At 34.5% G+C, this 15,045-nt stretch overlaps 1 protein-coding gene across 1 annotated transcript in view; it reads right to left on the bottom strand.

Moving 5' to 3' along the window:
- Positions 1-4,137, bottom strand: part of Smp_039300 (putative trim56 protein) — a gene marked incomplete at its 3' end in the record, with an annotated part of 37,855 nt that extends 33,718 nt beyond the window's left edge. The window contains exon 1 of the mRNA XM_018796308.1: positions 3,590-4,137. Within this exon, the coding sequence (XP_018650534.1) occupies positions 3,590-3,647 (58 nt within the window). The 5' untranslated portion in view covers positions 3,648-4,137. The remainder of the gene's footprint in view (positions 1-3,589) is intronic.
- Between the last annotated feature and the right edge of the window lie 10,908 nt (positions 4,138-15,045).

Raw genomic sequence — 15,045 nt, 5'->3', positions numbered from 1 at the left:
TCCTCATGGAACTAATACTTTAACAAAATAATTCTAATATATACATGAATGTACAGCTTGGTAACAAACTCGTTGAAAGAGATCCCTTCTCTGAAATCCGTGCTTTTATTACCTGAATTCCTTTGTTTAGTATCTACTGAAATAGTTACGAAGAGGAAAACAGATTATAATGCCAGAATAAGAGTGACATCCATCCTAATCTATTGTGAAACATTTTCCAAGACTGATCTACAACTGCTTCCATAATAGTCTATGGAAATTTTTAGATAGGAAAATTTCAACCAATCCTATATATTTAAGAGCTATTTACTATTGCATCACGAAGATAATAACTTCAATGTTTTTTATTCATTTAATTAAAAATTCTGTGAATACTACATATCCTGTGGTAGAGAACCAACCATCTCCGGCTGAATAGTTAATTAAAGAAAGACACTGGAGGTGGATAAGACATTCATTGAGAGAATCATCAAACCTCGTTACAAGGCAAGCTCTAACTTAAAATCCCCAGATCAAAAGGAAGAAAGACAAGTCAAAGAACATATTACGAAGTGAATTGAAGGCAGAAATCAAAAGAGTGAATAGCAACCAATCATTAGGCAATTTCTTTTCAACAAAGTGTACTGTTATCTGTTAAAAAGTATTAGTGTTTTCAAATTCATAATTTATCTACTGTATATAAATTTCAGGGAATGAATGATCTGTCAAGTTTTATTCTAATAACATGAAAGAAGATACCGTTTTTAATGTTTCCTGAGAAAGCATTTATTTGTTCACTGAAATAATATTTTTGTAAGCTAATATTGAATTGATATGGTACAACTTCAGTGAGGATGACCAATGATGCAAACCTCAGTCTCCTACACAAGTTAATTTAACATTAAACAGTTTGAGGCAAGTGACAAGAAAGCACTAACTAAGGTATTAGTCCTGACTGATTCTCATCAAAAGGGTTATATGAAATTTTGAAGAAACTGTTGCTCTGAAAAGGATTTAAAAGTATAAAGTTCTAAATCACAACAGGAACATTACGACTTTTTTATTTCGGTCATAACTGAACTTCAGTAAAACTGAATTTATTGTAATAGTCGGTTACATAAGACTATAGAATTCTATTATTACTAAAGATTAGATGAAGAAAGACATAGAGTATTATTAGTTTACCATATAGGTTACATTATAATACTCGGTTAATAGAGCTAGCTATCTATAATTGAAAAGGAGGTAATTCTACATTTATATGATGAAGTTATCAGACAGATCTTACTATTTATTATAGGATAAATGAAGATGAAATACCATACCATCTTCCCTGTTTAATCATAGCATTTAAATTATGTGTGGGATAAAAATCAATTATGGAAATTTTAGTGAATATATTATTATATATTAATAGTTTTCAATGTTTAATAATATCAGCTCAAAAAAGACATTTAAAGTTAATGGGTGGTTAACAGTTATTATAACGTAATTTAGGATTTAGAATCAGCATTGTTCAAGGTTAAATAGCAAATTATAGATATTGTAGTGCCGTGCTTGAATTAATCTTTCACATCGATGACCGTTATAATACAAATCTTAACGGTGCATAAAATCAGAAGGCAAAGAGAAGCGGCAACTACAGTTTTTATTGACAAATGACGCAGACCAGAAAGCTATAAGCCCATGAGCAAATATCAGCGAGCAAGCGAAAATGACACGCATTAAAGATGGCGGGTAAGCCAACTCGCTCTAATCAAACGTTAGTCAATATTTGTAGTCAGGTAAAAATAAATGAAAGACATGTAACAAATAGGATAAGAAGTATACACTCACATACGCTCGTATAGAAAATAGTCAGGGTTAATAAGTGAATAATTAACAAGATCACAACATGACTCAAGATGGATAGGTAAATTGGCTTGTGCAGAAGCTAAAATAAGGTATATGGGCTTAACATATCAACCGACACTACAACGTATTAATGTGTCAGAATCGCTAAGTGTCAACATTATCTAAGATGTAATATCATTCAACATAACCATTCAAGGGATTAAGTAATACTGTACAGTTATGACAGTAGTTAATAGGTAAGTATTAATTAATAAAGCGCTATTGATTTTCGATAAGCTAATCTGAATCATATGTTCGTTGTAAAAAATAATATTGATTGGTAATTATGACGATTTTTCAACAATAAACTATTAAAAAATATAACTATTGTCTTTAAATAAAGAATGATCAGTAAGATTCCTTCGGAAGTAAGGATAAGTTCCAACTTGTTGACACAATGATTTAAGTCAATAGTTATGTAATTTGAAATTTAAAAGAAAACAAGTGTCAGTCATGGAAATCGAAGAGATACTTACAATTCACTATTATTTATTAGATCCTGTTATTAATCAATGGACATTGTTTCTACTAGGAGAAATAATTCCAGAGTTATATACCAATATTACTATTATAATAAATAAAATAAAATATTTAATTTAAATCTTATTGAGTTAAAATGAAACATACATTTTGTGTGAAGACATTTATCTTGAAAAACATATCTATATTAAACACATTACTTATTATTTATTAGTAAGTAGTTAATCTGATTTTAATGACTATCCAACTTAAGATTTTATTATTTCACTCTATAAAGTTGTACAAGCTATATGTTGCATAAGAGGACAACAGGAAGTTCCCTAGGGAAGTGTTTTTACATTGTTTCTTCCCGAGTATATATATATATATAATGTCTTCTAATTGAACGCTAGATTCGATTCCTAAGCTCTTCTAGTAACCTCCAGGCTAAATCTACACAGCAACTTCAACACGAGCGAAAAGGGCGTGAAATGTGGAAGAAACACTTTACTCCAAGGTTCGTTTATGTACAAAAAATCTAGGGTATTTATAGCATTTTAAGTGTCATTGGGCCTCCGGAAAGTTCTGGAACGTTACCAAACATAGTAGCAGTATATTAATCAGGCAATCAGAAACTCGACATGTGACTTTTTACTTTCTAGATGTTTCTGACAAAATTTCTAAGGAATGCTGATTGGATAAGATGCTTTTCAGCATTTTCAGTGCGATGTTTTGGCTTTCTTCAAGGAGTTTCCTGGATCTCCCCAACATTATGTGTATATATATATAATTATGAATAAGTAATCAAAGATTTAAATTTTAGATAGCTGTGAATAAATCCTTATTGTTTATCAAATGTTTCATTAACATTCAATCGTTTTAGTGAACAAGTATTTTTCTCGAATTCCAATAATAACGGAAAAACGATCCAAGAACTGTTACACGAATAATTTATTGGAACATTTCACAGAATTCTATTTATATTCATAGTCATTTCTTTGATTGTTTTAACATAATAAATGAAATCTACACTTACTACTTAAAATACTTATTTATCAAATGTAATGAATAGGTGTCCTCAAAACGATCGTTAAGCATTTAAATAACAATAGGTTATTCACAGCATAAAATAATCCTTATCAAATTAAATTAATTATTATTGATAATTAACAACAATATAAAATAAAAATCTAATTCAACTATCAATTATTCAATATAGAAGTTATTATTTTTCTTGTTTTACTCAATTGAAACTTACTTCCATAACGGGTATTTCGATATTTGTAAGCACTTTGTTGTTGATTATCTCCTGGCATTTTTTTTAAAAATTTTAAATCAACTTGAATGATAAAGTTTCCCAATGAATTTTATTCAAAGAAATGGATCTGGATAATCGAAAATGTACTTTTAACATAAATTCATGATGTTCTAAATGGTTATGAAAGAAACTTTTTCTTTTTTTTCCAGAATTTTTGAAAAGAAAAAAAAAGAAAAGAAAAATTTATTTTCTCTTGTGAAATTTTTGCACAATTTTATCTTCAATAATAAAAAAAACCTTTTCACGAAGAAGAATTTTGGATTGATTAATTAACTTTGAATAAAATCAAATGAATTATCAATATGTTAATCACATTGAGTTGCTGAAGAAGAACAAAAAAACAAAGACGAAATTCTGTTTTTTGTTTTTTCTTGTCTATCGAATAAAAACTGAACAATGAAATGATTAACTTTTCATTGATAATTTCCAACAACAAAGAAAACAAACAAACAATCAAATGAATTTGTTTATCATATAATGAACATTTATCATCATGTCATGGATAGAAATGGAATATTAATAATAAAAAAAAATCTTGTTTTGGTTAAAAAGAAAGTACATTTTATTTTTCATTGAAAGTGATCGGTATTATTTAAACGATTTCTGATTGGGAATAATGAACAAAAAATTCTTATTGGTAGTTGAATACACATTTAACTAAACTAATTTAATCGATAAATTTAGATAATATGATTGACTAGCACAATTTTCCTATCTTTGTCCTTGAATAATAGGATACAAAATATAGAATTATTGAAGAATAAACACATTCATACATATGTATATATGATGGTAATAATGAAATCAATAATGTACGCGACATACATAAACACTTTTGGTTAATTTAAATTAAAATAGGACATTTTATTGAAATTTTATTTTTGGAATAATTCCTACCAATCGTTATGGTTATTATACCCATCAGGGAAGCTGAAAATTGAGGGGTGATATTGATTTATTGACTTGTCTTCTTTGTTTGTTAAGCATTTATTTTTTTTTTAATGTATTCATTCGGATAACAGTGATTCTTTCAAGAAAAGTCACTTATTCATCACTATTGGGATTAAGCTTATAGTACACAAGATCTATGGCACATGTTATCCATAAAATTTACTTTGTAGAAACATAGAGTATCATCTGATAGATCCATATTTGGTAACACGGTCCCACTTGATAAGCTTTTCAAAGTAATTTATACGATCAAACGATCTGGTCCTACAGGTGAATGAATTACTGACATGTGCACTGCAGATAAGTTAGCGATTAATCTATTCAAACCTCAGCTCTGTGTTCAAAAGAGACACAAGCAAGCTATCGTTCTACCATGTCTATAACACTTAATCTTTATAAACGATAATTTAGTTAGTAAGACACTTTTCTTATGTTTTAAATCTCTTTAATTTCAGTTGTTCATTATTATCACCTTCACGTTTTTAAGTTATTCTTCAATGTTCTCATATTCGTCAAATGGACAGTTAGCTTTTACACATTTTATTTGAGCTTATTATCTTCAAATTTCCGACTGTTAAGCAACTTTCTTTGACACATGATATGATATTATCGCCCTCCTATTTTTCAATCGACAACTTACTCCTAAATTAACTATAAATACAGTTGTATAGCTTGAGTAAATTATATTGTCGAAAAGACTTTTTCGCTGAATTATCCTTCAATAATTTTATCCGCAATATCCCAATGATCATCAGGCCCAACTATTCATCCAACTTGAAATACTCTTCCAAGAAAACGACCTATGATCTATATAAACTCGACACTAGTGATATACGAAAAAATCATCTCTACTCCATTTCATTACTAGTCTCACATTCTTCATAACCACATGGATATAAACAAACATATACATATATCAGAAGGGGTTTTTGTGGCGATTTTAGTAATTTTATATAGTTGAGATCATGAGTCAATCGAAGCTAGACCATTATGGAAAACCTGGAAGCACTGGACGGCCGTTTCGTCCTATTGTGGGACTCCTCGGTAGTGCTCATCCTGGAGTTCTAGTGAGAAGCAGTAACTAGTGGAGTTCAACCACGCCTGTTGGGAGATACCAACTCACTGAAAACATTAATGAATGGTTGCTCAATTTCGTGGATTGGTCGAAGTTAGATATTAACACCGTTGGATGCTGGCTCAGTGGTCTGATGGCAATCGGACGAAACGGCCGTCCAGTGCTTGCACGTTTTCCATGATGGTCTAGCTTCAATTGACTCATGATTTCAACTATATAAAATAATCATATATGCTTGGTTTTTGACGTGAGTAACATGATAGGATGATCAGACCTGTTTTGATTACGTTGAATATTAATTTATTTATTCTTCTATACTAATTCAATATATGCTAATTTTAAATGGGTTATTTATTCTTTGAGGAAGAGATTTTAATTAGATTACAAAACGCCGGAAGTTGAATTTTTTAATCCTCAGAATATCCCAATGATATTAATTTGTTATTACTTGGAAAACGTCGTTTGATGATTTTATAGAAATCAAAATTCTCTCTTCGTTTACACAGAGGAATATCTAGTATTCAATAAAACTGATGTCTGAAGAATACTAATAAATACCTTACAATATTTGAGGATATTTTTCTATGAAGAATATAATGGTAGTGCATATTTTGAGGTGTTGAGTAAAGCGAAGAACACACTTTTGAATTATATATTAAATTAAATATAAAAACTTCAATATAATGTGATAACACAGTATCATCAGAATAACGATAATAGGGTCTCTTTATTATTATGTATTATTTTCAATATTATAATAAGAGTTGTTCCTGCAGTTCACACCCACTTATCATGAATATTTGTCTCATCCTGCCTTTGCATTTTAGAATCTATCCTTTTTTATGTTAGCTTTATAGTTTCTGATTCCCTGATGTTCCATGATCTTTCCGAGTAATCTTGAGCTTTACCAAGTCCATCGGAGGACAAATGGTTAATCTTGCTACAGTCTTTCGACGAAAACTAAATCTTGATCTGACTTCATTCAGTTACTATTTAGTAATATTTCGAAGTACTAAGTGAAATGAGTATTGTTAGTCCACCTCCCATCGATGAGGTTAGAATCATAAACCATTTATCACAGATGATCATACAAAAGGAACAACTTTAAATTTAAACTTGGAAGGAAGTCAGTCATAAATCAATTAACTGAAAAGTAAACAAATGCACACTCCTGAATAGACAATATAGATCACAGAGAGTACATGAAACAGGGATATTTCAAACCGTCTAATGATTTGACACATATCAGTTTCTTATCTCGGCAAATAGATGTACAAGTATTATAATGTCTCTCCCTTATTTTTTTTGCATAACTTTATACGAAGAATGTGTTTAATTTGAACTTTCTTCAAAGAAGTCGCTTCTATACGAGAAGAGAATCGTTATTATTATTTATGTAGCTTTGTTTAAATCATAATAAAGATGCAAAATCGTTTCGGGTTATTTTGTGAAGTTTGTTAAGTTTTGCTGGTTACTAAAGACATCAGCTGAATTAAATTGTTTCCCTCTTATCGTACCTGCTGACAAATAAGGAAGTTTTACTCTGAGCTTACCGAAGCAAAATAATCTGGTAGTGATCATATTACGTGACCCCGTAAATGCATCAGCTCAAAATATCTTTGCATTACTCAAATTGTCTAACACTACTGATTTAACATTCATCAAACGGTACAGAATGAAGGGATGAACATTAATATTAAATACATACTTTAACGATGAGAAAAACTCGGAAAAAAGTGAAAAAAGGAGGGAACGATTGATAAGAACTCAAACTACAAAGTTATATAGAAGATTATTGTTGAAAATGAAAATCTGGATCACATACGTCAGTCTAAAGCTCTCTTAATATTCACTGTGTCTATGCTTGTATCTACTTAAAAGCAAACCGAAGGTCGTATATTCATTTTGTATATTACAAAGTTATGGGGTGGGCTGATAACTCCAAGTATGAAGTCTTGAATAAAATAGACTGAGTTATTTGGAAAAGTAAGACACAAAGAGTTAACAGTTACCAGCAGTAACTAATCCCATTTTCAGTTATGGTTTACATATGTATTCGCCAACTGAGTGTCTGAAGTAATCTGTTGCATAAGTTCTATGGTCCATAGTATCCTGTTTCATTATGCATGCGTTCAAGATAGTAAATATTCCGATGATCATTTACCACAGAAGACAGCTACGCATCAGTATATGATCCTCCAAAATGAATAGCTTGTAGACACTCACCATTATTGCTTAACATGTAGTTCTGCAAAAATCATCACTGGCCAAATGTACTCGTGACAAGCATCTGCACAAGATTAAATTCGACCCACCGTGGAACTCTGGTCTCCTGATAACTAGGTAGCTCACGCATTATATGTCTCGAAACCGTTGCTTGCATTCCAAAAGCTTCATCCTATTCAGACATCCTTAACTCCCTTAACTTCCTTGGTAGCGTTTCAGCGAAACAGATTGGGACATCAACTCTTACAAATTCGAGCCTTTTTAGTGTATTTTGTTCAATTAACTCATCAAAGAGGCATGAATTGTAGATATGAACACGTTTTGACCATATAAGTTGTTTTTAAAGCACAGATCCGCTAAGTTGCCTATTTGAACCAAGGAAGAGAGAATCAGTTTATTGTGTAATGTAGTAAGAGGACTCAGAGTCATAAGTGTTGTGGAGAAACACCATCTATGGCATACAGCAGGATTTTTCCCAACCTCAATTCTATGAGATGAGGATGTTTTCAAGAGCATCCAGTCGGCAAAGTAACCCTGAACTGAAGCCAAATGATCCATGGAACTAAAAGTATCCTTATAAAGGAAAACTGATCGTTAGGTGTTGGATGGTTTATCATAACATTTGGAAGTCGGTGATGGCGAACGTCGATTAGTGAAGGAATATCGTAAAGCCGGTGTCTGAAGCAGAAAGGCATCACCATACTTGTCTCCAGCTAATCTTCATCCATTAGTATACACGCTCAACAAGCACGATTTCATCTATTTCCCAAGTATACTGTAGTAACAAAACGACGGGCAGCACAATAAGGCAGGGGAGACTAAAGGGTAATGAAATGTCAAAACTGCAACTAAGCAACTATATGGTTTCATTCACTGAATTATTACTGAAAACCGTGTGATATACATAACCTCTATTATATCGATCTAAATCTGAAACCCATAGAAGTATTCATAGGCAATCAGAGCAGGTAAACGCAATTTTTGCAGGCATGGTCAAAAATTTACAGCATTGATTTAAAGATAACATGCTTCCAAAGTAGGATTATTAAATGGATAAAATCAAAGAAAATAAATGGCAGTATGTTCATGTAGATGTAACATAGAGTTGATAGATTTATGCTCTAGTGATGTACTATAAGCACACTCTTTACGAACTATTCCGAAAATTGCATCGCGCTTAAGTTGTGACCCTAGGAAATATATAGCGCTGCTAAGTATTTATGCAATACAACTGTTTAAGTTTATAGTTGTTATAAAGTATACGTAAGGAACACTTGATACGAGCTATGACCTTGAAAGACTCATGCGTGAAGTTTATTTCAGTCATAAGAAGCTCCCTAGCTGTGCACGGAGAACGTGATGCTGAGAAAAGAGAAACAAACGGGTAGCATTTGGATATAGACCCTCAATGACGCTTATCAGCTTATGGTGGAACAGGCAGAGATATAGTAAATCAGTAGATCGAACCCACACTAGCTGCTGTTACCAGGATGAAATGTGATTAGAGTCCTCAGTTTAGAGAATACAATGATAAAGCGCAATGGTTTACAATGTATGACAAGGTGAAATGGGTTCAAATGATGAGGAAAAAGTCGAAGTTAGAATCAGGAAGGATGTTTGTTAGAAATTAAAGTACATAGAAAGAGAGTAAAATGTCGAGAAACGCTGATAACTGTGTCATTTGTTACCCGTTATTATTTTATTAACCTTATTTCCTTCCTCCGACCCAAGTCACTATGTCATAATGTCAAAGCCTGAGTTAGTACGTGACAGAATGTCTTCGTAGAACAGCAAATCCGGCGTAGAGTTTAAAACATGAGTCCGAGTAGCAAGCGTAGGAGAAAAATCTCAACATCGCCGGTTGCTTGTTTCGTCCTTAATCATAGAGAGCCTAAAACAGGCAGAATGTTCCGCCTCATGAAGATTGGTGATTTGAAGTTTTCGCCATCATCGTCAATGCTTGCTAATCAGTGGCTCCGATCCCCTTCTTTTGTGATGTTAAGCTTCTTTAGGGCTACATATAGATAAAACATTATGTCCTACACAATGCACCATGGTTTGCATCCTGCTGGAACACATTATTTCCGTAAATACTGCCTTGCAAGCTTACCAGGAGGCTACAAATTATTGATTGTAGGTAAGGCATCGCATCAATGCTTTAAATGACTGTAGTATAAATCTTACTTACACCTGTCAACCCTCGTGGAGGAGCATAGGCCGCACACCAGCTTCCTCCATCCAACCCTCTCCTGGGCAATTCTTCCCAGTTGTTTCCAGTTGCTATCCATTCTTTTCATGTCTGCTTCTAATTCTCAGGGCAGTGTGTTCTTCGGACTTCCCACTTTCCATTTCTTTACAGGATTCTGAGTTAGGGCTTGCCTAGTGGTGCAGTTTGGTAATTTCCGTAATGTATGTCCTATCCACTTCCAACGTCTTTTCCTAATTTACTCTTCAGCTGGAGGCTGGTTTGTCCTCTCCCACAGGCGTCTGTTACTAATGGTATCTGGCCAATGAATGTTGAGTATCTTTTGTAGAAAACTATTTATAAATACTTTTACCTTCTTGGTGATGGTTGTAGTAGTTCCTCAAGTTCTAGCTCCATACAGCAGAATTGTTTTGACGTTCGTATTAAAGATTTTCACTTTGGTATTGGTTGACCATTGCTTTCAGTCCTATGTGCTCTTCAATTGTAGGAATGAGGTCCTTGCTTTGCAAATCCTTGCCTTTACATCTGCATCAGATCCTCCTTGTTCATCGACGATGCTACTCAGGTACGTGAAAGATTCCATATCTTCCAGAGTTTCTCCATCAAGTGTGATTGCGTTGGTGTTCTCTGTGTCGTATTTGATGATCTTGCCTTTCCCCTTGTGTATGTTGAGGTCTACTGATGCACAGGCTGCTGCTACACTAGTTGTCTTCATCTGCATTTGTTCGTGTGCATGGGGTAGGAGGCTCTAGGTCATCTGAGAAATCCAAATCTTCTAAGTGATTCTGTGATGTCCACTGTATTCCGTGTTTCTTCTCAGATATGGTCTCCATAATCCAGTCGACCACCAGAAGAAAGTGGGAGGGGGGAGTAGACAGCATTGTCTGACTCCGGAAATGCGTCTGTCAGCTATCCTCCATGCACGAATCTGCACTGTAGTCCGTCGTATGAGTTCCGGGTTGACTGGTCTCTCTGGTTTACTGTATCTCCCTGCCAGTTTCTTCGTTGTATCATATAATGGTTTCATATTCTCCTATCATGCAGCTTTTTCCGCTGTCGTTGCTAGTCTTTCCATGTATTTCTGCTTGTCGACTTAAATACCCTTCTTTACTTGCCTGTTTGATTCTGTGTATTCAGATTATGGCTTGACTTCCTCTGTTGTTGTTGTTCGACTGTTGTTAATTGCTATCTTTTTTCTTTCTTGAAGCTTGTCTAGGGTTTCAATAGAGATCCATTCCATATTAGGGTGCTTCTTGCTGCCCAGCACCTCCTGACATATTGAAGTTAATGCCTCTTTGACCTCTTTCCAGTTATCTTGCATCGAGGTTTCATCTTTCAGTATATCCTGTAAGGCTTGGAACCTGTTGTTGAGAGTTATCTCGAATTTGTTGAGTTTGTCAGTATCTCGAAGCAAAGCTATATTAAATGATTGTAATGCTGTTTGTCCAGTTGTCCAATGCTTCTTTAGCTTCAGTTTCATCTTGGCCACAACCAGGTGGTGATCTGAAGCTATGTCAGCTCCTCTCTTGGTTCTCACGTCTTCCATTGTCCTTCGGAATTTTTATTCATACAAATATGATCGGTCTAGTTCTCTTTGGTGTGGTCCGGTGAGATCCATGTAGTTTTGTGTATGCGTTTGTGTGGGAATATTGTGCCACCTGCAACCAATTTGAATGCCCATAGGTTTGCAAATCTTTCACTATTTTCGTTTCTTTCTCCCACTTCATGTCCTTCCATAATATCCTCATATCCTGTGTTGTCCATTCCAACTTTGGCGTTTAGATCTCCCATCAGGATGGTGAGGTCCCTTCCTAGGCACTCAGCTATGATCGATTGCAGCCTGGAGTAAAACTGATCTTTATCGTCGTCGTTGCTATCATTTGTGGCTTCATAACATTGGATAACATTCATTGTGACCCCCTCTTCTTTGTTTTGAATGATACTTTGATGATTCTGGATCCATGAGATTCTCATCCAATAAGTAAATTACGTGCTTCTCTGGACAGCATTAGAGCAACTCCCTATGTGTGGAGCATTTTTCTCTTCGTGACCAGAGTACAGCAGCATCTCTCCACATATCTAACCTTTTCTATCCAGCTTGGGTCGAATGGGTTTCACTGATTCCGAGTACTGCCAAGTTGTATCTCCTCATTTTCGTTGCTACTTGACTGGTCTTCCCGGTCTCCTACATTGTCCGGATATTCCATGTACCTATGTTAATTGTTGCTCCGGTTGTTAGAAGGGGCATCGGCCTCGTGAATGTCAAAAATATCGACTTTCATCCCGAGGCGTCCTAATTATTCCTTGAATTCAGAGGGCAGAATTTAAATGGTTTGAATTATTTTTTCTAGTTAGCGTTTTTTAGAGAGTTGGTTTTCTACGGGATGGGTTCGTTAGCCCCATGCCCAACCCTTCTCCTTTGTTCGGGCTTGGGATCGGCGGTAATCCTAGAAGAGCTACAGGCGGAGTTGAATCTCTGAACAGTATAGGCTAAATAAGGTCAAAAACATGGCGAGTTAAAGTTTACTGACTAACATTTAAACTCTTTCGTTTTCGCATCTTCAACTTTCGCAATAAACTAGTGTTGGTTTTTTGTGCTATCCTAGCTGGTTGATGGATTACAGGCTTAACAAATGCAAGACCTGTGGTAGTTGGCAAGAAATTATGAGGCTCTCTTGAAAACGCTTTAGGATAATAGAGGGCGTCCCTTGCGACTAACTACAGTCGGGCGCTATTGGTAGGTCCAGTGAGTTATCTGTCTGCTTCAAGTAAAATTTAAGGAGAGGCATGTACTTAAAGGGATATATCTAATACAACTGCATAAGGGAAAAGTAGAGAAAAGGATATTTAACTTATAGTCTTATATTGTTAAGACATGTAGAGGGCCTATGATGTCTGAGTGGGACGCAGATGTATTCGCACTTGCTAGATCAGTGAAAGAGAGGGTATCATCAAAAATTCTTAAAAAAGTAGTTACTTAATTTGCTATGCATACTTCGGAGGGAAACTATTCCACATTTATGGGAAAGAGGTTTTCCCGAGTTTTTGATCTGTATTTTTCAACATTGACGGTATATATATATATATATATATATAAGGTCTGCACTTTAAGCTGTCTAAGCAGTGAATTTGTGCGCAACCTGTTTATGAACATTTACACCTCACAGTATTTCATTGTTTTTATGTCGAATATTATTCATCCGCTTCTCTGTATTGATGGGCACTATGTTCAAATTCCGACTCATTTTTGGACTACTGTCATTACTTTATCGCAATTTTGGTTGTTGATGGTTTTTTTGAATATTTCATTCCTTGTAGAATATACTGGTTTTATTTTGTCTCGCTCAGTATGTTGGTGATTATCATAGTGCGTGATCGTATACTTGATAATTACCACTTGGTTTAGTTGATTTAAACTATCCCCAAAGGAATAGAAACTTCTCTTCCTGTTTGTCGAAAACATTTGCTATTTTTGAGGTCTAGTTGTATGGATTTCCCTTTGTGGGTGGACCAACATTCATTTCTCAACAGCGGCACTTTCCCCTAATTGAGAGCTTGATCGTACCAGTCAGTTGTTTAACATATAAACAGTGTCTTTTGGAGAAATGCTTATTCAGGATGGTCTCTGTATACTCTTGTGAGCTGTTATACTTATTTATTGAGGAATAACTTTTAAGATATTTTTGTATTTCGAGGCGTATAAGTGAGGAATCCAGTGGCATAGAGCAACTAAAATTCCATAATTCTGGATATAATCTCATCTGGAATAATTTATATCAGCTCTCATTTGACACGTATTTAGTATCTTCCAGTATCCGTTAAGATCCTAGATTTCTTAGGACAGTTTAACATGCAAGTTATGTAACTTGATATCCAAAAATTGTTCCTTTTGTTTGGAATTTTAGAGATCGAAATTAGTGCCGGAAGAAGTTGTGAATGCAGTTTGGCAGTAATGTAGTTTGTCGGTTATAAGCTTACAATTCATTATATATATTCGTTAGAAAATTTTCATCATTGGTAACATTCGTCATTGTTTCGTTGGACTGAGATATGCTTGTCTGACAGTGACTCCACTGTGGCCGTGCAAGGCTGCAGTGTGTGATAATGTCGAAGGAGTATAAGTCAGTAGTAAATGCCTCATTATTATTTCACTGTAAAAGACTTTTCAGTGGCTCAGAATATTGGTAAAAGTGTTTACGATTTAGGCATTGAATAGGCCTGGTTAGCGTTTTTTAGCGAGTCGAATGCTCCATTGGGAGTAATAGGCGTAAGTAAGTAAGTAAGGATTGAATAGATCATTATTATCAGTCGTTTCTTAGTTGGTATTGGATGATAAATTGCCACAATTTGCTTTGCCATTCGTCGTTATTTAGCAGTGGGATCGGTTGGCACTTCATTTTTTAGTGGTCAAGGATTTGATCAACCACATCGAACTCATGGACTTGGCGACAGTTTCACTTCAGTTTCGTTCCGAAACTGTAATTCACATAAAACTGCGTTTCAGCCCTGTCACATTGGGTTCTTAACTTGTAGAATGAGTCGTACAGTAAATTTATTTTGGATTTATGAGCTGGTTTTTTTCAAATTTATCATCTTTTGGAAGTAAAATAGTACCGAGGAGCAGCGTTTTGTGTAAAAAAATATTAGGTGCGGAAAAATGAAAACGTACTAGTTTTCAAGTATCCTTCAATGACAAACAAAGAAGTAGGTTGTCATGACTACAAGTGAGAGAGTGTCTGGTTGTAGAAAGAGTAAGAGTCACACTCTATTTTCATGCTATCTAGAGGGAAAGGGTGTTACCCTCAGTCATGCTGTGGCCTGATGGCCATTCCTGACTGAGCTGCTTTGCATAGGAGTGTCTATTAAAAATTGAATGATTGGAACTAATTGCAAGATTTGACGAAACCACTTGTTTTACGGGGTTATTCATCAATAAAT

The sequence above is a fragment of the Schistosoma mansoni genome, chromosome 2 (assembly GCF_000237925.1).
Source record: "Schistosoma mansoni strain Puerto Rico chromosome 2, complete genome".
NCBI lineage: Eukaryota > Metazoa > Platyhelminthes > Trematoda > Strigeidida > Schistosomatidae > Schistosoma > Schistosoma mansoni.
This window is presented reverse-complemented; position numbering and strand designations above follow the sequence as displayed.